At 47.1% G+C, this 25,322-nt stretch overlaps 1 protein-coding gene across 1 annotated transcript in view; it reads left to right on the top strand.

Moving 5' to 3' along the window:
* Positions 1-25,322, top strand: part of PHEX (phosphate regulating endopeptidase homolog X-linked) — a 61,671-nt gene that overhangs the window by 26,380 nt on the left and 9,969 nt on the right. The window contains exons 10-17 of the mRNA XM_001513641.4: positions 1,636-1,729; positions 2,955-3,083; positions 4,815-4,916; positions 11,265-11,342; positions 17,912-18,015; positions 20,908-20,966; positions 23,324-23,378; positions 25,161-25,228. Of these exons, the coding sequence (XP_001513691.2) occupies positions 1,636-1,729; positions 2,955-3,083; positions 4,815-4,916; positions 11,265-11,342; positions 17,912-18,015; positions 20,908-20,966; positions 23,324-23,378; positions 25,161-25,228 (689 nt within the window). The remainder of the gene's footprint in view (positions 1-1,635; positions 1,730-2,954; positions 3,084-4,814; positions 4,917-11,264; positions 11,343-17,911; positions 18,016-20,907; positions 20,967-23,323; positions 23,379-25,160; positions 25,229-25,322) is intronic.

Here is a 25,322-nt window from a genome sequence, read left to right as displayed (position 1 = left end):
CCATTTCTGGCTTGTTTTAGTCGGCCGTCACCCGGGGTATTAGCGCTTGGGAAATCAGCCTGCCGAAAAGAAGCTTTCTGAGGGGATTCGACGCCGTTTTCCAGAAGCGCATAGCCGGATCTGCAGTTGTATGATGGTTCGGAGATTTAGGCAGTAGATGAAGTTGCTAGGGAGAGAATATATATATAAAAATGTATTTATCTATTATGGTATTTGTTCAGTGCTTACTAAGTGCCAGGCACTGTTCTAAACTCTGAGGTAGATATGAGCTAATTGGGTTGGACACAGTCCCTGCCCCACATAGAGGTCACTGTCATAATCCCCATTTTGCAGAGGAGGCATCTGAGGAACAGAAAAGGTAATCGACTTGCTCAAGGTCACACAGCAGATGAGTAGAGGAGCTGGGATTAGAAACTCAGGTCCTCCGACTCGCAGGCCCGCGCTCTTTCCACCAGAACACGCTTCACTACTAGGCCACGCTACTCTCTGCGCTTCATCTCTGTTACTTAATCTCTCTAGGCTTCAATTCCTTTATCCGTAAATGGGGGATAAAATCTCGGCTCTTCCTTCTTCTTCGAGCCCTGGCCTGGAGAAGAACCAAACTGGGTTGGCCCCTAATACCAAATTGGTCTTGTAATTCCTGTATTTATTTTTTTTTAATAGTATTTGTTAAGCACTTACTACATTTCAGCACTGAACTAAGCGCTGGGGCAGGTACAAGCTAATCAGGTTGGACACAGTCCGTGTCCCACATGAGGCTCACAGTCTTAATCACCATTTTACAGATGAGGTAACTGAGGCCCAGAGAAGTTAAATGACCTGCCCGAAGTCACCCACCAAGTAAGTGGAGGAACGGCGTGGCCTTGTGGACAGAGCAAGGCCTGGGAGTCAGAGGGAACTGGGTTCTAATCCCGTCCGCCGCTTGTCTGCCGTGTGGCCTAGGGCAAGTCATTTAACTTCTCTGTGCCTCAGTTACCTCTTCTGTAAAGCGGGGATTAAGACTGTGAGCCCCAGCTGAGACTCGTGAATTGTGAATTCGGCACCTGAACTATTAGAAATTTTTACTTTGTCCATTTAAGTGAGTAATAGGTGTATCATTCCTCTCAGCGACATTTTGTTCGTCATTCAGTTCTGACGCGGTAGAGGCAGTGGTAATTATTAGGGCCTAACGAATGCCGTGTACTGTACTAAGCGCTTGGGAGATAGATTATACGTTCTCTGCCCATGTGGAGCTTACGGTCAAATTGGGGAGCGAGGGAGGAGGGAGACTAGGTGTGTGTGGGGGTGAAGACAGAGACACATTCACCAGTCGTGGAATCCGAAGAAAGAAAATTGAACGTTGGATCCAAAGTACAGGGATGCCCCAGTGCTGAAACCGGGGGTAAACAAATAAATAAATACATTCAAGGGACAGCTGAAGGGTTGATAAAATTGAAAATGTCTTTCGACCCAACCAGTCAAATGTATTTCTCGAGCGCTTACCATATGCAGAGCACTGTACTAAGTGTTTGGGTGAGTCTGATAGTAGGCCCGATTCCCGACCTGAAGTAACATTCCAATGTTTCTTTTCCCGGCAACTCGTCACACAGTCTATAAGAGATAAAAATGCAATGAATATATATTTCTGTCTGACAGGACTATTGCCAATTATTTGGTGTGGAGGATGGTCTACTCAAGAATCCTGAACCTCAGCAGACGTTTCCAATATAGGTGGCTCGAGTTTTCGAGGGTAAGTTGAATACCTTGCCCTGTTTTATTTATTTCTAAATTTGTTAGGGTATTTAAGCGCTTCCTGTGTGTCAAGCACCGTTCTAAGAGCTGGGGAAGATTCATATTAAGCGGGTTGGACACAGTCCCTGTCCCAGGTTCACAGTCTGTGTTTGGAGGGAGACCAGGTAATTTAATCCTCATTTTACAGTCGAGGAAACAGAGGCACGGAAAAGTGGAGGGACTGGCCCCAGGTCACACAACGGAAAAGTGGAAAAGCCAGAATTAGAACCTAGGCTCTTTGACTCCCAGGCTCTTTTCCCTAGGCCACGCTGCTCTCCATATTTTTTTAATGCTATTTGTTAAGCAGTTACTATGTGCCAGGCACTTTACGAAGCCCTGGGGTAGATAAAAGCTAATCAGATTGGACACAATCTGTGTCCCACATAGATCCCGGTCTTCATCCTCATTTTACCGATGAGGCCATTGAGGCACATAGCAGTTAAGTGACTTGTCCAGGGTCTCAAAGCAGACGAGTGGTGGAGCTGGGATTAGAACCCAGATCCTCTGACCCTCAGGCTTGTGTAGCTCTGATCTGTATCCTACGCTTGGGAGCGACATTTCTCTGATGTTTTGCATGGAAGCAGCATGGCCTAGTGGGTAGATGACGGGCCCCGGAGTCAGAGGACCTGGGTTCTAATTCCGCTCTGTCACTTGTCTGCTGCGTGACCTTTGGCAAGTCGCTTAAGAGCTCTGAGTCTGTTTCCTCAACTGTAAAATGGGGATGAAATACCCTGTTGCCTTCCTACTTATCTAGAAATATTTTATTGATAAATTATTCATTTGTATTCATGTTTGTCTCCCCCCAGACTGTAAACTTGTTGTGGGCAGAGAACCTATCTACCGACTCTCCCAAGTGCTTAGTACAGTGTTCCGCACCCATTAAACACTCACTGAATACAATCGATAGATTTACTGTTAGACTGTGAGTCCCCTGTGGTTCGGTCCTAACTTGTATCTACCCCAGCGCTTCGAACAGTGCTTGACACGTAGCGAGTGCTTATCAATAATAATTTTTGATTAACAGATAATCCAAGGAAACCCCGGGTGGTCTCACTGATGTGCAGTTTTGGTAGTGAGGTGTGTAATTGTGATCAAGCGCTTAGTACAGTGCTCTGCACATAGTGAGCGCTCAACAAATACTGTTGAATGAATGAATAAATGAATGAATATATTCTGTCCAACAGGTGATCCAGGGGACCACAACTTTGCTACCTCAGTGGGATAAATGTGTGAACTTCATTGAGAGTGCCCTCCCGTACGTTGCTGGAAAAATGTTTGTGGATGTCCATTTTCAAGAAGACAAGAAACAAATGGTAGGTTCCATTGCCCCGTTATCAGTAATGATAGCGATAATAATCGTGATGATGATAATAATCGTGATGATAATAATCAGAATGGTGGTAATTGTTAGCCTCTGCCTGTTTCCCTCCTACTGTACTGAGTGCTAAGGAAGACTGGACTGTGAGCCCGCCTTGGGCAGGGATTGTCTCTGTCCTTTGCCGAATTGTACATTCCAAGCGCTTAGTACAGTGCTCTGCACATAGTAAGCGCTCAATAAATACTATTGAATGAACGAATGAATCCGTGAACAGAACCCAGGTCCTCAGACTCCCAGACCCGATCTCTTTCCAGTAGTCCACGCTGCCTCCCTCCTCCAACAATAGGCGGTCCACTCTTTACACTCAGTAGAGTGTTGAATAAAAATGATTGATTTTTTTTATGGCATTTATTAGGCGCTTACTATGTGCCAGACACTGTACTAAGCACTTGGATAGATAGACGCGAATCAGGTTGGACCCAGTTCACGTCCCACATGGGTCTCACGGTATTAATCTCCATCTGACAGATGAGGTAACTGAGGCCCAGCGAAAGGAAATGACTTACCCAGGGTCACACAGCAAACAAGTGGCGGAGCCGGGATTAGAAACTACGTCCTTTTGACTCCCAGGCCCGGGCTCTATCACTGGGTCATGCTGCTTCTCTAATGCAAGGTTGTGAAGAAGATTCTAATTTCAGCAAAAATATTTTAGGCAGGAAGGAAATTCTGAATAACACCAGGGGAATTAGGGACACATATTTTCTCAGTTTGCTACTGATACGTTTCTTAGCCTTCTCATTTTCTCTTCCATCTTGGACGGGCCGAAATTCCGATTTCGGCGCTATTGCTTGCCTCCCCCCTTTGCTTCTTCTGTCATTTGGTTTTGACATATTTGGGAGCGTTTGACAGTGTCGCCAATATCGATCCATTCCCCTGCAGTATTTATTACCTTCTTCAGACGCCAAAGAAACGGTGCCACAGAAAATGCTTGAACAGGAAATATTAAAAGAGAGAATTTGATGACGTTTAAAAGTCATTTCCAGCCCACCGAATTGTCTATTTATTTTTAGTTGGGTGGGTTGAGAGTGATAATAACAATAATGATTATGACGTGTGTTAAGCACTTACTCTTTGTCAAGCACTGGGGTAGATACAAGCTAATCGGGTCGTACACCGTCCCCGTCCCACACGCTGCTAAGTAGGAGAGAGAATAATTGAATCCCCATTTTCACGACTAGGGGACCGACGCCCAGAGAAGTTACGTGATTTGCCCGACGTCTCACAGCAAGCAGTTGGCGGAGCCAGAATTAGAACCCGGGTCCTCTGACTCCCAGGCCTGTGCTCTTTCTACTGGTGGCACGTCGTCAGAGCTTAGTCAATACCATTATTATTAGAAATGCCCCGCACGTCGTCTACAGCTAAAATTTAATAGCCGGAGCAAAGATAATATTTATCGAGCATTCACTGCCTCATCTGTAAAATGGGGATTAAGATTGTGAGCCCCACGTGGGACAAGGACTGTGTCCAACCGGCTGTGCCCGTCTCCACCTCAGCGCTTAATACAGTGCCTGTCACAAAATAAATGCTTAGCAAATAGCACGATTCTGATTATTATTAGGGTTCTCCCAGGTTAGAATGGGGTCTCCGGGCCCTATCGTCCTCCCGGATTTCCGGCCCGCCGCACCTTCCGAATCTCTTTATGACGCCGGGGACGTTTTTCTCTTAGATGGAGGAGTTAGTGGAAGGGATTCGCTGGGCCTTCGTGGACATGCTGCACAAGGAGAACGATTGGATGGACGCAGAGACGAAAAGGAGAGCCACGGAGAAGGTACAGACCGGCCGGGACTGCGACCTCTCGTCGTTCATTCTTTCGGGCAGTCGTATTTATTGAGCGCTTACTGGGTGGAAAGGACTGTACGGGGGCACCAAAACCCCCCGCCGACACCTTCCTCCCGCTGCGGCCGACGGCTCGGGACGCTTCCTTACACGGGATAGCGATGATGGTATTCGTGAAGCGCTTCTGTGTGCCGGGCACTGTACTCAGCACCGGGGTGGATGCAAGCAAATGGGGTTGGACGCAGTCCCCGTCCCGCCGGGGGCTCACGGTCTTCATCCCCGTTTTCCAGAGGAGGGAACCGAGGCCCGGCTAAGTGAAGGGACTCGCCCAAGGCCACCCAGGCGGTGAGAAGTTAGAGCAGTTAGAGAAGCAGTGTGGCTCGGTGGAAAGAGCGCGGGCCTGGGATTCAGAGGTCATGGCTTCGAATCCCCACTCTGCCACTTGGCAACTGTGTGACACAGTTCTCTGTGCCTCAGTTACCCCATCTGTAAAATGGGGATGAAGACCGTGAGCCCCACGGGAGACAACCCGATTTCCCTGTATCTCTCCCAGCGCTTAGAACGGTGCTCGGCACATAGTAAGCTCTTAACAAATGCCAACATCATCATCATTATTACAGCAGGCAAGCGGCAGAGCCAGGATCGGAACCCCTGACCCCGTGACTCCCGGGCCCGGGCTCTAGCCACCAGGCTATGCCGACGGGAGTGGGTCCGAGTAGGTCCCCCCCGAGAAAGAGCCTCAGTTTCCTTTCTTCTGTTCCTGAAGCTTGCAGTTCTCAGCGTAGCCTTGCGGTGGGACTCTTAGCCCGTCGAAGAACCCGAGCCCCAGGATGAAAATAACGTGGGTGGGTGTGTTTTGGGGACGGTGTGTTTTCATTCTGCAGAGCTGATTGTGCGGGCGTGTAGCCGGCGGCCTGTCTTTGGGTAGGCAGAGCTGCAGACGTGTGTAATAAATCGATGTAATGGTTAAGGGCTTACTAGGTGCCAAGCGCTCTTCTAAGCGCTGGGGTAAACGATAGTATTTGTAAAGCACTTACTATGCGCCAGGCGCTGTACTCAGCGCCAGAGGGCATACAAGTAAATGGGGTTCGACTGGATCCTCGTTTTCCAGATGAGGGAACTGGGGCCCGGAGAAGTGAAGTAATAATAAGGACGATAATGATAATAACGTTGGCTAAGCGCTTACTAGGTGCCAAGCACTGTTCTCGGCAGTGGCGTAAATGGAAGGTCGTCGGGTTGTCCCACACGGGGCTCGCGGTCTTCATCCGCATTTTCCAGATGAGAACACTGAGGCACAGAGACGTGAAGGGACTTGCGCATGGTCACGCGGCAGACGAGCAGTGGAGCCGGGATTAGAACCCATGACCTTTGACTCCTCGGCCGTGCTCTTTCCGCGCCGCCGGGCTGCTTCTCCTGTTTCCGTGAGCTTTGGCTCGTTTATGTACCTCTAAGGAGAAGCAGCGTGGCCTAGCGAAAAGAGCCCAGACTTGGGAGTCAACAGAAGGTGGGATTTCCGGGATCTCCCCGGCGCTTAATACGGTGTTCGGCACACAGTCAGCGCTTAACCCACACCACAATGATTAATTATTATTCTTAGCCGTAACGAGACATATGAAGACCTCGGGTCGTGTCTACCGACTCCACTGTATCGGACTCTCCCGAGCGCTCAGTACGGTGTTCTTCACACTGGAAGGGCTGAAGAAATACCACTGATGGAGTGATAAAATGGAGCCGGCACCCGTTCTTCTTCCCTCTCAGAAATGAGTCCCATGTGGGTCTGGAACTGTTTCCACTTCTATCTACCCTAGGGCTTAGCACATAGTAAATATGGACTTATTAAATACAGTCATTAATATGAATAGTAATGATTGCCTATAACGGAAAATTTAAACCCCGATCTTCGAAATTCGATTTAATTGAGATATACTGCCTTGATTGGTCACTCTCTTGGAAATAAAAAATCCAAAATTGTGGGTTCATGAGAACATCCCTTTGTCAAACTGCTATTCTTCAGTGCAAACGGTGGCAATAAGGAGGCAGTGGGCTGCTGGATCGGGTAGGTTCTTGGACTTCAAATCATCTCCTCATTTTATAAGCACTCTGTTTTTCCAACACCCTTCAGTGACGATTTCATTTCCGACACTGTGCTTCTTAAATGGGAAAAATGAATGTTAATTATTTTATAGGCAGCCCCCACTTTTGTAATTATGTATTTAATGCGCTGGCTCTATCCCGATGAGGAAATTACTGGAGGAATTTATTCCATCTGAAACGGGGAAGAAATGGGACACAAAGGCAAATAACCGCTTCAAACGTATCAGGATTTGAAAACAATTTAGATTTAATCCCTTTCATGTTTGTCTTCCAGCAGATCTGCTTTTGGTAATTAGACTCCCGATCCAGTGCCTTGGTTAATGAATCTGTTTTGCTTGACGATAAAGGCTCAGGGTCTTATCTGGTCTTAGCATTATCAGTCGCTGAGATAGGGGTCCTGTGATTATCAGACCAGTTTCTTTAGAATAAAATGGTTGTTCAAGCTTTTAGAAAATTGTATATGAATATATATCTCTATATATATCTCTATCTCTCTCTCTCTATATGTATATCTATGTATCTCTCTCTCTCTGTATATATATGTATATCTATCTATATATGTATATGTATGTATATATATATATATATATATACACGGACACACACATACACACATATATACATATGTATACCCATGTATACATATATATACACATGTATGCACACATACAGTTTTATATACATATCTATATATGCATACAGTTGTATATATAGTTATATATATAAATTCAGTTAATAAATATGTGTTTTTATTATATATTTTTGTATGTATATCAATATATATATAACATATAAACGTATATATAAACTTATATATATAAGCCCTCAAAGCTTAGTGAATAGAGTATGGGCCTGCAAGTCAGAAAGACCTGGGTTCTAATTCTGGCTCTTCCACATGTCTGCTGTGTGACCTTGGGCAACTGAGTCACTTAACAGCTCTGGGCCTCAGTTCCCTCATCTGTAAAATGGGGATTCAGAATGTGAGCCCCATGTGGGACAGGGACTGTGTTTGACCTGATGGACTGGTATCTACCCCAGTGCTTAGAACAGGGCTTAGCCCATAGTCAGCACTTAACAGTACCCTGATTTTTATTATGATTATTTTTAAGGCACTGTGGTCTAGTGGAAAGACCGTGGGATCGGAAATCAGGAGACTTGGATTCTAGTGCCATCTCTGCCCTCCGCATCTTTGTGGAGAAAGGGAGCAAGAGGCTTTTAACACCAGGATTAATTAAATAGGATTAATTAGTTGAGATTAATCAATCCGTCAATTAATGGGGATTAGTCTCCATCAATTAATGGGGATTAGTCTCCATTAATGGGGATTAATTAGGTATAATCCATCAATCAATTAATGGGGGTTAATCCCCATCTGAAAATGGGGATTATGACTGTGAGCCCCAAGTAGGACACGAACTCTCTCCATCCCGATTAGCTTCTATCTACCCCAGCGCTTTTATTTCAGTTCCTGGCATGTATTAGGTGTTTTACGGATGCCATAAAAAAAAAAGAGGACAGAGAACCAAAGACAAATGAGATGAGGAAGAAATGGTTCTTTGCTCCCTGGAAGGCTTCCAGGAAAATCGGAACTTCCAGGTAGCATTCCTCATTGGTTCCAAGAAACTAGGGAGTTAAGTGGAAGAGGGCTCAATAAAGTTTACGCAACGGCCATAATTTGAAGCTCAATCGGTGATATTTACTGAGCGCGTTCCCTTTTTGTAATGATAATAATGATGATTACATTTGTTAAGCGCTTACTATGTGCTAAGCACTGTTCGAAGCACCGGGGTAGATACAAGGTAAGCACGTTGTCCCACGTGAGGCTCACAGTCTTTATCCCCATTTTACAGATGAGTTAACTGAGGCCCAGAGAAGTGAAGTGGCTCTCAGAGCACTATACTAAGCACTTGGGAGAGAACACTACGATAGGCTTGGTGGACAAGATTCCTGCCTTGAAGAAGTTTACAGTCAAGCGGAACTGTAAAGAACATTAATAAAGAGCACCAATATATTCCCGAGATCCAGAAGATTGATCAAAACGATATAAACAGATTTAAAAGCAGTGATAAAAAGCAATATACATGAGCACCATGAGCCTCTTATGAAAGAGTGGGGTAGAACAAAGCCGTAAAGTTTGGTGTGATGATGGGACCTAATTAATGTTATTGTTAATATCGATGATAATAATGATGATGATGAGCTATTATGCCCTCAAAACTGCAGTGACTGTTGGGTAGATAAAAGATAATCCCATCAGGTACCGTCCCAGTCCCACGAGAAGCAGCGTGGCTTAGTGGATAGAGGCCGGGGCTGGGAGTCAGAAGGATCTGGGTTCTAATCCCGGCTCCTCCATACGTCTGCTCTGAGACCTCGGCAAGTCACTTCACTTTTCTTTGCCTCAGTTACCTCCTCTGTAAAATGGGAGTTTAACATGTGAGCCCCATGTGCGACAGGGACTGTGTGCAACCTGATTAACTTGTATTTATCCTAGGGCTTAGAACAGTGCTGGGCACACAGTAAGCACTTAACAAGTACTGTAATTATTATTATTACATGCGGTTAACAGTCTGAGAGTAGGGAGAGCAGGTATTGAATCCCCATTTTATAGATGGGGAATCTGCGGCCACAGAGAAGTTAAATGACTTGGCCAGGCTCTCACAGCAGGCGAATCCTAGAGCTGGGTTTAGAACCTCCATCTCCTGACTCCCAGGCCCGTGCTCTTTCCGCAAGACCAAGCCTGCTTCTCTTCTAACAGTAATAATAATAATACTTATGGTATTTATTAAGGCACTTACTACGTTTCCAGTCACTGTACTAAGCTCTGGGGTTTGGATTCGGTCCCCGTCCCACATGGGGCTCACAGGCTCAATCCCCATTTGACACACGAGGGAACTGAGGCACAGAGAAGCGACTTGCCCAAGGTCACACAGCAGACAAGCGGCGGAGCCGGGATTAGAATCCACGACTTGGTGACTCCCAGGCCCATGCTCTGTCCACCACGCCACGCCGTTCCTCTGTAATCTGCAATTGCAGTAGATGCCCTCGATGTGGTAGACTTGGTGCCAAGCGCATCTTTTGCATTCTGGGAAAAACGAAAATGCCAAACCTAGTCTCCAGGGATTGAGGTTCGAATTAATCTTTTAATTAAATGGAGCAAGACTTTGCTAAGAAGCGCTCTAACTTCCAAAGCACACTTTCCGCTCATATTTCAGTGGACTGTAATTGGATTAACATGGATTTTTGGCCTCCTCAAAGACGGCAGAATAGAAAAGTTCCCTTTGGAAAACTCGTGAGCGCCATTTTTCGGGTACTCGAGGACTCGGTGAGTTGCCTTTACGTCACAGAGCTTTTCAGAGCGAGTTCCTCTCTTGGTTATTTATCCACTGACCCACCGAATTCTGGAATTACTGGGGAGCAGATCCCTTTGAGGAAGACACGGAAGAGGAATGTGCTCAACAGAGAAGCCGTGTGGCCTAGTGGATGGGGCACGGGCCTGGGAGTCAGAAGGATCTGGGTTCTAATTCCGACCCTTCTTCCTGTCTGCCGTTGACTTCGGACAAGTCACTTCACTTCTCTGTGCCTCAGTTCCCTCCTCTGTAAAATGGGAATTAAGATTGCGAATCCCACCTCGGGTAGGGACCGTGTCCAACTCGATTAACCTGTATCTACCGTAGTGCTTAATACAGTGCCTGGCACGTAGTAGGTGCTTAACAAACACCTCGCTGGTAATCTCCCAAGCACACAGCCCAGGGCGCACAGTTGACACTCAGTCAAGTGTATTAGTTATCGAAGGACACCTCCGCTCTCCCCTGCTTGTCTACAAGGTCCCGAAGTATGACTGTGTCCTCTACCTACTTGATACTCTCCCAAGCAGAGCGCTGTACTAAGCTCTTGGGAGAGTCCAGTACAACAGAGATGGTAGACATATGCCCTGCCCACCGCGAGCTTACAGGTCTACAGGAGGCAAAACGGGTCACCATTCATGGCCAAAGACCCTGGGCAAGTCATTTCCCCGCTCTGGGCCTCAGTTTCCTCATTGGGAAAATGAGGATTAAGACTGTAAGCCCCATGTGGGACATGGACTGATTAGCCTGCATCTACCCCAGCACTTAATACAGCGCCTAGCACATTTATAAGTATTTAACAGATACTATAAGAAAGTCTCCAAGTGACAAGCGCATTTATAGGTATCGGTTATCGATACAAATGGTTCTAATAATCAAATTTTCTTCTTTCCTTTGTAAAGGCAAGAGCTGTTTTGGCAAAAGTGGGCTATCCGAAGTTTATAATGAATGAGACTTACATCAATGAAGATCTCAAAGCAGTAAGTATGAAATCTTTTTGTATTTTGCAGGGCAAGTTGGACCCGTGCCTTGAAACCGGCCCAAATCCAAGCGATTCGTCATTTATCAGTAGTACTCATCGAGAATCCTTTAGCCTGTAAGCTCCTTCTGGACGGGGAACATTTCTACAGACTCTCTTGTATTATACTCTCCCAAGCGCTTAGTACAGTGCTCTGCACATAGTAAGCACTCAGTAAATGTCACTGATCTTTCTGTGTGCAGACCTCTGTAGGACAGTGAGTATAGACGCAGTCTCTGCCCTTGAGGATTTGCAATCTTCTAAGGGGAGTCAGGTATCAAAAACACGCAGATCGGAGGTAGGAGAAAAAGGGGTTCTATCCCCGAGTTAGTGTTTATGCCGTGGAAGGATGTAATTTATCGACCGAAATGGTCTCTATGGTGTTTGTACACAAGAAGGTGGTTGACACAGAAGTGTTGAAATTCATTCGATCATAGCTACTGAGCGCTTCCCGTGCGCGGAGCACTGTACTGAGCGCTTGGAGAGCACACTTCGATGGCAGTGGCAAGGTGGGAGAGGGGTGGGAAATTAAATTACCAATACTTGACTCATGCGTAGGCCGGACAGAGGATTTAATTTGCCCAACTTTCTCCAACTTTCAGAGCAGCCTGAATAATCCCCAAAATGCGGATGGGAACATTTAACACACTGTAATGGCTTTCGACTTAGTTTCCCCCCCCCCACCGTAAGAGAAGGGATTAATAATCGTAATAATAATAATGTGGTATTTATTCGGCATTTATTCGTGCCGGGCCCTGTACTAAGCACTGGGATGGATACATGCAAATTGAGTTGGACCCAATCCCCGTCCCACATGGGTCTCACGATCTTAATCCCCATTTTACCGATGAGGTGACTGAGGCCCAGTGAAGTGGCTTGCCGAAGACCACACAGCAGACACGTGGCAGATACGGGATTAGAACCCATGACCTTCTGACTCCCAGGCCCGTGTTCTAGCCACAACACCATGCTCCTTCCCAAGACCTGTCTCTCATACTTCACTATCAATTAGCCAGCTGAGTCGAATTTGCCCCCAGGTTTATATCGGTTTTTAATCCATCTTTTTCTTTTTGGTATCAGGAGAGTAATAATAATAATAATAATGTTGGTATTTGTTAAGCGCTTACTATGTGCCGAGCACTGTTCTAAGCGCTGGGGTAGACACAAGGGAATCAGGTTATCCCACGTGGGGCTCACAGTCTTAATCCCCATTTTACAGATGAGGTAACTGAGGCACCGAGAAGTTAAGTGACTTGCCCAAAGTCACACAGCTGACAAAATTACTAGTGATTAACCGGTCAGTTACAGCTTTCCATTATTAATGTTGCAGTTATCCTGGAAGCTTAAGAACTCATAAAGCTTCGTCGGGTTTTTCGGTCAGAGGAAATGCCCCTCGATGACGATTTGCCCAGAACTCATTAATGATATTGTAATTCTCTGATTTGGTACCACGCGTGTTCGTTTACCTAGAGTCAGCGTGAGAAGCAGTGAAGCCTCGTGGAAAGAACACGGGCCTGGGAGTCAGAGGGTCTGGGTTCTAATTCTGGCTTCACCCCTTGTCCGCTGTGTGACCTTGGGCAAGTCACTTCACTTCTCTGGGCCTCAGTTCTTTCATCCGCAAAATGGGATTCATCCCATTCATTCGATCGTATTTATTGGGCGTGTACTGTGTACGCAGTACTGTACTAAGCACTCGGGAGAGTACAGTATAACAATAAACAGATATATTCCCTGACCACAAGGAGCTCAATGCCTGTTCCCCCCACCCTTATTTAGACTTTGAGCCCCCGAGAGTCCGGGTTATCTTGTATATACCCCAGTGCTTAGTTCAGTGCTTGGCACATAGTAAACCCTTACCAAATACCACACTTTTTATTGTTTTATTGTATTATTATTTCATGTTTATTATTATATTTGGTAAGCACTTACTCTGTGCCAAGCACTGTTCTAAGTTCTGGGGTAGATACACAGTTATCAATTTGGACCCAGTCCCTGTCCCACATGGGGCTCACGGTCTAGGAAGAAGGAAGTAGGATGTAATCCCCATTTTAAAGAAGAGGTAACTGAGGCCCAGAGAAGCGAAGTGACATGCCCAAGATCCCCCAGCAGCGAGTGGTGGAGCCGGGATTAGAACCCACGACCTTGGACTCCTAGGCCACGCTCTATCCACTGCACCGAGCCGCGTCTCCTGTCTCCGTGAGTTTTGAGTCGCGTTCCGTTCGTATAAGCAGAAGCAGCCTGGCCCAGATAGAGCCCAGTCTTTGGGGTCAGAAGGACCTGGGTTCTAATCCCGACTCAGCCAGTTGTCTGCTGTGTGACCTGGGGCAAGTCACTTCACTGGGCCTCTGTTACCTCGTGCAGGATGGGGCTTTAGGAGCCCCATATGGGACAGGGACTGTGTCCAAGCTGATTAACTTGTATCTGCCCCAGTGCTTGGCACGTAGTAAATGCTTAACACCTGGTCGTATCCGAGTGCCTACTGTGTGCAGAGCACTGTGCTAATATGAATAAAGGGAGCAAGTCAGGGTGACGCAGCAGGGAGAAAGAGAAGAGGAAAGGAGGGCTTAGGCAGGGAAGGCCTCTCGGAGGAGGTGGGCCTTTTTATGAGGCTTTGAATCCGGGGAGAGTCACTGTCTGGCGGATATGATTCCATTACAGATACGATACCGTGTCCGTAATATAGTTTCGTGTCCGTCCCCGTCTCCCTGTGGACCGGTAGCACCTTGAGGTCTGGGAATATGTCTACCGACTCTGCTGGGTTGGACTCTCCCAAGAACTTAGTACAGTGCTCTGCACACATTAAGTGCTCAGGAAATACTGTCGATTCACTGATTGGCTATCACGTACGCTGTAAGCTAACCCCACCAAACCCATTAGTCGCATGGAGGGCATCTACCCGATTAGACGGTGAGCCCGTCACTGGGCAGGGATTGTCTCTGTCTGTTGCCGAACTGTCCATTCCAAGCGCTTAGTACAGTGCTCTGCACATAGTAAGCGCTCAATAGATACTATTGAATGAATGAATTTATAGAGCACGTCCTGAGTGGAGAGCACTGTGCTAGGCACTGGGAAGAGTACACCAGAAGAAGACAGGGAACGTATCTTTTTATTGTTACATTGTACTCTCCCAAGTGCTTAGTACCGTGTTTTGCACACAGTCGCCACCCAGTAAATAGGATCGAATCGACTTGCCCGTCGATCCCCGCGTCTTTCGCGTCCGATCTACTCTCGGGGCCTCCGTCTCTCGGGCCCCGCTTCTAACCACTGGGCAACGCCGCTTCCCATTAGTGCTGCTAATGACCCGACCTTATCAGATCTTTATCTTCGTCCCCATCCTTCTCCGCACCCCTAGGGTTCAACGGCCACAGAGGCCAACGCCGGATTGGCCAAGAAGGGAGTTCCCTGAGATCGTTTGGATTAATTACCAGCTCCCGTATTTAACATTTTAAAAGTGAATTATCTTCTGGCAAATAATAATTAGAGAAGTCAATCTGTTAAAATGTTATCTCCGACCGTTAGAAGTCGGAAAAAAGAAATCAAATCCCCCGAGTATCTCCCTCCTCCTTTTTAATTTGAGCCCGAGCTGGTGAACTTGGGCAGTTGAAGAGAATCCGCTAGCTGCTGAAATAGCGTGAAATAATCCGGGTTTTGGTGAGCCTGTACTGTTTGCATTTATAGGTTAGTGAGATCTGCCACTATATTTCAATATATTTCAGTCAGTCCATCAATGGTATTTATTGAGTGCTTACCGAATGCAGAGCCCTGGACTAAGCGCTTGGGAAAGGGAAATACACCACAGACGTACAGTCTAGGGGACCGTACTGGGTATATTTTTCTGTGTTTATATATTTTTTTCCCTTTTAGGAGGGATTTAGTAATGTTAAATAAAAAGAGAAAATTGCAACAAGAAATAAACCAAAGGGTTTATTTTCTTTTTTCACACTTCTCCCCCCGGCTTCATGGAGGAGGACTGGACCTTGTCTGGGCCTCGGGCCTCTATCCCCCCCTTCCCTCGATCGGGGACGCTGGCCCTGGCTGCTTGGTGGCAGTGGAGCTGGCATGTATTGTGTGTTCTGGATATTGTGTATTGTGTATGTTGAATGGTATGTATCGTGTGTGCTGGATGGTGATCGCTCCGTGTAATGGGCGGTGATTATTGCGTCTACTGGATGATCATCATTTAGGGTACGGGATGGTGATGATTGTGTATACCTGATGTGTGTGATGTGTATTGACTGGAGTATATCGTGTGTACTACATGGTGATACGTCGTGTGTATAGTGGATGGTGATTATTGCGTGTTGTAGATGGTGATTATTGCATCTACTGGATGGTCATTATTGCGTGTCCTGGATGGTGATTGTTGTGTCTACTGGATGGTCATTATTGCGTGTACTGGACGGTGATTATTGTGTGTACTGGCTGGTCATTATTGTATGTACTGCATGGTGAGTATGGCGTATACTGGGTGATGATATATACTGGTCGGTGATTATTGAGGGTACAGGATGGTGATGATTGTGAATACCTAATGGTGTGAATGGTGTGTACTGGATGGTGTGTATTGTGACTAGAGGAAAATGTGTAGGATGTGCCCTGGATGATGTAATAGAATAATAGAATAGAACGTAACAGAGTATCATCGTTGTTCCCCATCCCAAGAGAGGAAGACTGTTCCTCACCCCCAGGCCTACCGCGTCATACGTGCTCTGAGGAAACCACGACGGCTACCAGATATTTCCAGCTCAGCCTGCCTACAGTCATTTAGCAGTGCTGTTTTCAAAGGTCATTGAATTTCACCTACCTAATCCAGCCATCGGTCTGTGAGGGAAATGTGTCTTTTTCATTTCAACAGAAAAACGTTTCTCGTGCTTATAACGCAGATGCAGTCTGCATCTGTCACTTTATTCGCCGCTGCTTCCGTAGGGGTTTGATATGTATTTTGGTCCCCAAATATTTGCCTTTGAATGGGAAATGTAGCAGAGTTATTTAAATCCGTTGTTTTGCCTTCAGGAGGAGAGAACACCGGCTTACGGAGTCTATTTTTCTCATTTTTCTCTTACGTAATGCAAACGAATATCATCTCTGTGTCTCCATTAGCATTTGGGGACAAGACTAGTTTTTCAAGTCCTCTACTTTTTGGTTCGAAGATTTTCATCTCTAACCGACTGCAGTCGGAACAAAGCCCCGTACAATTTCCTTTCATTTTCTGCATCAGCGTGATTTCCCTCTTTGACGATTCGATTACCTCATTCTCTGAGAATTGCCCAGGGGTTTCGGCTGGCTGAATCCAGTCAGTCAGTGCTATGTATTGAGCGCTTACTGTGTGCACTGTAGAAGGGGCTTGGGAGAGTACAGTTTAACAGAGTAGGGAGGCAGGCTCCCTGCCCACAAGGAGCTTACCGGCATAGCAGGGACTGAGTTCGATGGTCTTCTGGTAGGCCGCGTCATCAGAGAAAGCCCTCTGAGCCGAACGCCTTCCCAGCAGAGATCCATTTTGGATATAAAAACTTTAGCAGGGACCTGGAGGTTGAAAATGCTGGACACCCGCCGTGGTTTTTTCGAAGCAGATCTAGAGACCTGGTCGTGTCTGTCAGAGCGGGATACCAGTCGATCATTCATTCCATCGTATTTATCGAGCGCTTAATAGGAATAATAACTGTGGCGTTTGTTTAGGGCTTACTGTGTGCCGAGCACTGTTCAAATCGTTGGGGTAGATACGGACTAATCGGGTTGGACCCGGTCCCTGGCCCACACGGGACTCAAAGTCTTTACAGATGAGGTCACTGAGGCCCAGAGAAGTGAAGCGACTTACCCAAGGTCACACGCCCAGCGGACGTGTGCCGGAGCCGGGATTAGAATCCACATCCTCTGGCTCCCCGGCCCGGACTCTTTCCACGAGGCCGTGCCGGGCTTCCATGCTGCTTACTGAGTGCAGAGCACTGTACTAAGCACTTGGGAGAGTACACTCTACCAATAAATAGATAATTCCTTGCACGCAATGAGCTTGGAGTGTCAGGGATAAAGCACGTCAGGAAGATGAGTCAAGTTAACATTTCTGTAAACTCGTGGTGGGCGGGAATGTGTCTGTTTATTGTTATATTGTGCCCTCCCATGTGCTTAGTTCAGTGTTCTTCCAGTCCCCTAGACTGTAAGCCCATTGTGGGCAGGGATTGTCTCTCTTTATTGCCTTACTGTACTTTTCAAGCGGTTAGCACAGTGCCCTGCACATCGTAAGCGCTCAGTAAATGCATTCGTTCATGCGTTCGATCGTATTTAAAGTACGATTGAATGAATAAATGAACTCTACTTTCCCAACCGCTCAATACAGTGCTGTCCACGAGGCAGGCGAATACTACTGGTTTCAGAATTGGCCAGTTTGGCTTACGAGGCGTCCGCTTTCTTTGAGGAGATAGTGAATCTTGAGCTGAAATGACAGTTTAGACACAGCCGCGATGAGGCAAAACAAGTCAGGAGGGGAATGATCTGTTCTCCAGTCAGGACGTAATGACCGGTGCTTCTTTTATCCAGATGAAGTTTTCGGAATCTGACTATTTTGGCAATGTGCTGCAAACCCGCAAGTATTTAGCCCAATCGGATTTCTACTGGCTGAGAAAGGAAGTTCCCAAGACTGAGTGAGTAGATCGGGGGTGGGGAGAAGGGAAGCCGGAATGGGATGCGGTTCTGGGGGGAAGGTGTGATGGAGGAAAGGGAGAGGGGATATATCAATCCATAATAATAATGTTTGCATGTGTTAAGCACTCACTATGTGCAGAGCACTGTTCTAAGCGCTGGGGTAGATACAGGGTCATCAGGTTGTCCCACGAGAGGCTCCCAGTTAATCCCCATTTTACAGATGAGGTAACTGAGGCACAGAGAAGTGAAGCGACTTGCCCACAGTCACACAGCTGTCAAGTGGCAGAGCCAGGATACGAACCCATGAACGCTGACTCCCAAGCCCGGGCTCTTTCCACTGAGCCACATTGCTTTTCTATGAAAGGTGGTTATTCACTGGGTGCTATATCTGTAATTTATTGATTTATATTAACGTCTGTCTCCCCTTCTAGACTGTAAGCTCGTTGTGGGCAGGGAATGTGTACGTTCAGTGCCGTATTGAACTCTCCCGAGCGCTTAGTACAGTGCTCTGCACACAATAAATGTTCAATAAATATGATTTAAGTGCAGAACACTGTACGAAGCATTTGGGAGAGTACAGTGCAACAGAATTAAGTAGTCACATTCCCTGCCCTTAACCAGCTTACAGTGAGGAGCTTTCTGTTTCTACCTGAATAGACTTTGAGGAGGAGGAGATGGGGTGGATTGGCTCTCTATCCTTGGAAATCCTTCCTGTAGAAAAGGAGGGTAGTGTAGTGGATAGAGCACGGGCCTAGGAGTCGGAGGACCTGGGTTCTAATCCAAGCTGTACCACCTGCTCTGTGACCTTGGGCAAGGCGTCTAACTTCTCTGTGCCTCAGTTTCCTTAGCTGTAAAATGGGGATTCAGTACTGAGACGGCTAATCCTATGTGTAACTGGGATTGCGTCCAGCCCGATGAATTTGGATCTACCCCAGAGCTTACGACGGTACTTGACACTTAATCAGTGCTTAACAAATACCATTTAAAAAAAATCACTCTTGATCCCATATAGAATTAGAACTGGATTTCTGCCGATCAAATTCAGACTTTCCCGTGCTTCAGTGGGGGGCGTTAATTCTCTGCTTTTCCGGCCGAAAGGGCAAAGATTGTTAGCAACAAGGGGAACGCAAATGACGAGAGAAAGAAGTGAATTTTTGAAGTTAAAACGTGTCTGACCACTCAGAAAAATCTTCCCTTCTTTTAGCCTGGCCGGTTGTCATTACTGGGTCTGCTAGGTTAATTGGTTTGTTAATTTGTTTGACGTGTGCTCTCTGTCTTCACTGGAGCATAATTTAAATGCTCACTGAACGGTGGACATCCCGAATACCTTAATGTTTCACTTCTCGAATATTAGGGCTAATTTATTTAGAAGCCTGGGGAAATTCCCGTACGTGAAGAAGTTCAGGCGGAGAGACGCAAAGCACGTTATCCCTGCCACACCCTCCAAATAGCGATATGATGAGCTAATCCTAATTGTCCTTAAGGGCAAGGGTTAAACTCTTCCTCTCTTCCTCAACTCTGTTGGTCCAAAAATTCTGGGACAAAGCAAAAAGCATTGGCAAAGAGTGTGCCGTGGTGAATTGATCACGCTTTCCCCCCCTCATTTCTCTCCAGTAGAAAAGAACCCTCTGTGAAATGATCGGCGTTCTGGGAATATATTAAGTTGTCCTCTGAAAAGCCCTAATAATAAAAATGACAGCTGTGTTATTTTTTAGGTTCTTACTATGCACCAAGCACTGAACTAAGGTAGATATAAGATAATTAGGTCGGACACAGTCATGGGAGGGGGACCGGGTATTGAATCCCCATTATACACATGCAGAAGCTGAGGTCCAGAGTAGTGAAGCGACCTGCCCAAGGTCACACAGCAACATAACGTAGAGGGGAGAGCCCGGGCCGGGGAGTCAGAAGGTGGTGGGTTCTAATCCCATCTCCGCCACTTGTCTGCTGTGTGACCTTGGACGAGTCACTTCACTTCCCTGGGCCTCACTTCCCTCATCTGGAAAATGGGGATTGAGACTGTGAGCATCACGGGGGACAGCGACTGTATCCAAACCCCTTTGCTTGTCTCCACCCCAGTGCTTAGTACAGGGCCTGGAACACAGTAACTACTTCACAAGTACCACAGTTATTATTGCTATTATTATGTGGCAGAGCTGGAATTAGAGCCCAGGTCTTGTCAGTCTTAGGCTCGTGCGCTTTCTACTAGGCCACATGAGTTCTGGAGAGAAAATCCCTCTAGTTAGGAGGGAAATTAAGAATAATTTCTTAATTATTCTAAAGAATAATTAAAATAATAAAGGGGTGCTAATGAGGTTCCTCACCAGAGGATCGTTCGTTCAATCAGTGGCTTTTATTGAGCATTTTTTCTGGGCGGAGCACTGGACTGAGTCCTCAGTAAGGGGATTTCAGGGAGGGAGTAGGGTGTTGCTGGCGTGCAGCGCAGGACTCCAAGAGACCTCAAGATCTAGTCGCTCTGTCCCCTGAAAGGGAAAATGGCGGCTTCCGTTGCCCTCTTATTTCCCCGGACGTTTGACACACTCCAGCCTTGCAGGTCCTCATTCGGTCCTTCATTCAGTGGGTATTTATTGAGCGCTTACTGTGTGCAGAGCCCTGTACTAACAATAAACAGACACATTCCCTGCCATGAATTCATGCTTCGAGAAGCCCGGCTTAAATAGCGGCATCGAATCTCCACAGTGATGTTGTCCGTGCGGACGGGGGGTGGTTGTGGTTTTGCGTCGGGGCTGTCTGTGGGTCTGCGTGTGGATTCCACCCGTAATCCAGCCTTCTGCCTTGAGGGAACAAAACCAGCTTCCTGCCAGCCCTTTCCCCCGCTCTCGGACAGTTGAACGATTCTGTTGTTGTCACGTCTTCTCCTCTCCCGGCAGGTGGTTTACGAACCCAACGACCGTGAACGCCTTTTACAGCGCGTCGACCAATCAGATCAGTAAGTCCTTGGGCTCTGGGCCCCGGGGGTCGGTGGGGAAGGGCGGAAAATACATTTCCAATCATAACAGGACGGCACGGCTCCCCCCCACTATCGCCGGCGTCCACGGAGCAAAGAGCGGGATGCTTTTGGCCATTTTGGCTTCTTCTGCCCTTGGATCGGTCATTCGATCAGTCAGTGATATTTATTAATAATGATAAAAATAATTGTGGTATTTAAGTGCTTACCGTGTGCCAGCCACTGTACCAGGCGCTGAGGTGGATGCAAGCAAATCGGTTTGGACCCAATCCCTGTCCCATTTTATAGATGAGGTGACAGAGGCACAGAGAAGTGAAGTGACTTGCCCAACGTCACACAGCAGACAGGTGGCAGAGTCAGGATTAGAACCCAGGTCCTCCTGACTCCCAGGCCCTTGCTGTACCCACTTAGCCACGCCGCCTCTTGGCAATAGCCAGTTCTAGCCAGTGGCGGGGGAAGAGTGAGCAAAGTTTTAGACAAGAACGAGGCGCAGTGAGCAGTTGGCTTGAGTGGAGGAAGGGTGCGAGCTGGGGAGAAGTGAGAGAAGAGAGGGGATAATTAAGAGGGAGGCCGCCGGCCGCGTGCCTCAAAGCAAATGGCCAATCGATCTGTCTGTATTTATTGAGATCTTACTGTGAGCAGAGCTCTTAGGAGAGTACATTTTGCCCAATTTGCTTGTATCCACCCCAGCGCTTAGTACAGTGCCTGGCACACAGTAAGCGCTTATCAAATACCATCATTATGATTATTATTATCACAATATAACCGAGTCGGTTCCCCGGCCACGAGGAGCTTGTCGGAAATTTCTGCTCGATGCAGAGGAACGGAGCATCAACGGTGGTTTTTGAGTAGAATGACGTCTTAGAAAAATGGTTCCCAGAGCTGGGGGCCAAAGAGGAGTGAGGGAATGGAGGCAGGGAAACTAGCTCTTAGTACAGTGCCTGGTACATAGTAAGCGCTTACCAAATACCATCGTTGTTATTATTTTTGGAGAGGAAACCAATTCAGTCGGTTGTCAAACAAGGATGTGACGAGCCCCTCGATGGAGAATGAATCCCACGGGGGTCTTTTTTTCAAAATGCTGTTTTTCTTGAGCATTTCCCCTCAGTGAAGTAGATTCGGGGTGAAAAAGAAAAGGAAATCTGTTCTCGTTCAACTAGATGAGCTTGGCCTTTTCCGAGGACCAACTGATTGAATCGACGAGGGATGGGGAACTGGGATTTTGCAGAAAACGGTGATATTGTTTGACTATATAGACCCCCACGGTCTTTTGAAATTTCAGAACATTCAATTCTCAGCAATTCTGGCATAAAACATGAAAGGAAGCGGAAAATGGAAGGCGGCATTTACTGATGGGGAATTGGACTCGAAATACCCCAGATGTATCACAAAAAAGAAATCCATCACGCCTAGAGGACAGGAACAATTGTAGTTTGTTCGGGCCGCCTGCATTTTATCGTCGGATTTGGGTCATACTGCTCTGGAGCCGCTACCTGAAAGGAAGTACAAGGAGGAGAGTCGATAAACAGAAGCTCGCGTATTTCTATATTGCACTGAAAAGGGCAGCTCTGTGCTTTTGCGTCGAGTGTCCGATAAATTCTCCGGCACTCAGAGTGAGCGGAAACTGGGCGTGGGGCGTGAGGATTATGAGAGTTAGGAAGGAACGAGAGGCGTGGAAGACCGAGATATATTTATTGAGCACTTACTGTGTGCAGAGCACTGTACTAAGCGCTCGGGTGAATACAGTATAACAGTACGACGGACACATTCCCTGCCCACAACGAGTTTACAGTCTTCCAGCCACAAATAAATACCTCATCACATTGAGTGCTAAGCACTCTATTAAGAAGGAGGGCCCGGAAGTCAGAGGGTCTGGATTCTAGTCCCGGCTCCATCACTTACCTGCTGTGTGACCTTGGGCAAGTCACTTCACTTCCCTGTGCCTCAGTTACTTCATCTGCAAAAAGGGCATAAGGATTGTGAGCAGCATGTGAGACATAGACCATGTCCAGCCTGATCAGCTGGACTAAGGGCTTAGTACAGTGCCTGGCACATAGTGAGCGCTTAACAAAAAGCATTAAAAAAAATCCTGTCTTCCTTCCTACTTAGAATGTGAGCCCCCTGTGGGATCTTATGATCCCGTCTCTACCCCAGAGCTTAGTACAGTGCTTGGCACCTAGTAAGCACTTAACAAATACCATAATTATTGTTATTATTTGTAAACTAATTGTGGGCGGGGAACGTGTCTGTCTGTTGATCTATTCGACTCTCCCAAGGGCTTAGAACACCAATAAGCGCTCGAAAAGTAGGATTGAATGAACTTGGTGTTTTTCTTCCAGGGTTCCCAGCGGGGGAGCTGCAGAAGCCCTTCTTTTGGGGAACGGCATATCCTCGGTAAGTAAGCGAAGGAAAAAGTCACCCCAAAGAAGGTAAGGAAAACAGAATGTTTGGCGGGCTGGCTAGGGACTTGTAAGTCCAGTGTGTCTCGCTCTCGTCTTGCTGCTGAAATGGGGGGGGGGGGAGCCGTCACTAAATTGTACTTATTGAGCGCTTATTCTGTGCACAACACTCTACTGAGCGCTCGGGTCTTCACTTCCAAGTTTGCCCGCTGGCAAAAGCTAGCTTAGAATAATAATAATTACGGTACTTGCTAAGCACTTCCTATGCACCAAACACTGTCCTAAGCACTGGGGTAGAAACGCGTTCATCAGGTTGGACCCAGTCCCTCTCCCACGTGGGGCTCACACTCTTAATCCCCATTTTACAGGTGAGGGAACTGTACTGTATTGTACCGTACTGAACGGGTACTGGATCCCCATTTGACAGATGAAGAAACTGAGGCCCAGAGGAGTGAAGAGACCTGCCCAGGGTCATTCAGCAGACCCGGAATTAGATCCCAGGTCCTTCTGACTCCCAGGCCCGTGTTCCATTCACTAGGCCGTGCTGCTTCTCACTCAAGCATCCAACTCTCCCGAGCGCTTAATACAGTGCTCAGGCCACGGTGAGCGCTCAGTAAATGCCGTTGGTTGGCTGAGAACACCTCTCCATTTGACTCAGGACAAACCGTTTAGTCGCGGTTGCTGAGGGAGGCAGGAATTACATTGATTTCCTATTTTTTCCCTGCCTGATATCTGAAATCAATTTTCTGCTTTTGTATAATAAGAAGCTGAGTTATGGGCCCTGCATATCAAGAAGAACGGAGTTATGTTTCCATTAACCATCCACTGGGGCACCAAATGGTATCCAGGGAACAATATGGAATGATGTGTAGCTGTTTGTTTATTTTCTGGTTTCTCAGCTCAGTTGCCTGGATTGTAATTGAAGAATGGGAAAAAAAAAATCCCCACCCCGTCTACGGCCTAGTGGAAGGAGCGTAGGCATGGGGGTCAGGAGACCTGGGTTCTAATCCTGACTCTGCCAGTTGCCTGCTGTGTAACTTTGGGCAAACCATTTCACTTCTCTGGGCGTCAGTTCCCTCATCTGTGTAGGAGGGATCCAATACCCGTTCTCCTCTCCTACTTAGCCGTGAGCCCTACGTAGGACGGTGACTGCGTCTGACCTGGTTATTTTCTATCTTCTCCAGCGCTCAGTACAATGCTTGACATGTAGTGAGCGCTTAATAAACGCCTCAATGGTAAGAATAATCATTATTATCAACGATCCATCCCAAAGTGCTAGCACAGGACTTTGGATGAAGTAACTGACTGATGAAAATGATGCACCACCCGCAAAGACGTACATTAAACACGAGTGGGCCAGTTCTGCGTGGACCTCCTAAAGAGGTTGTCCGCTGTTTTTTTGTTTTGTTTTATTTTGGGGGTTTTTGTGGTATATGTACCTAATAGCATTCTTAGCTCTGGGGTGGATACAGGTCAATTAGGTTGGACAAAGTCCCAGTCCCACATGAGACTCACAGTCTAAATAGGAGATAAAACAGGTATCCAATCCCCATTTTACAGCTGAGGAAACCGAGGCCCAGAGAAGCGAAGTGACTTACCCAGGGTCACACAGGAAGCAACTGGCAGAGCCGGGATTAGAACCCCAGTCCTCTGACCCCCAGCTCTTTCCACTGGGTTGAACAGGCTGGATTAGACGGACTCGTTTTGAAATGGCTCGGGGTGAAATATTTGACTTTCACGGCCACCACTTCCTCATCGTCCCGCCTTTACCTTGTAGGTCTCTGAGTTACGGCGCTATCGGAGTGATCGTGGGCCACGAGTTTACCCACGGATTCGACAATAACGGTGAGTCCCAGTGAACAGCAGAAACTGGCCACCCCCTCCCCGTTGTGGGTACAAAGTCGGCGTTCTGACGGCCTGGGAACCGAGAATGATGAGA

Source organism: Ornithorhynchus anatinus, chromosome 15 (assembly GCF_004115215.2).
Source record: "Ornithorhynchus anatinus isolate Pmale09 chromosome 15, mOrnAna1.pri.v4, whole genome shotgun sequence".
NCBI lineage: Eukaryota > Metazoa > Chordata > Mammalia > Monotremata > Ornithorhynchidae > Ornithorhynchus > Ornithorhynchus anatinus.
Note: the sequence above shows the minus strand (reverse complement) of the source record. Positions and strands in the feature narration are given on the sequence as shown.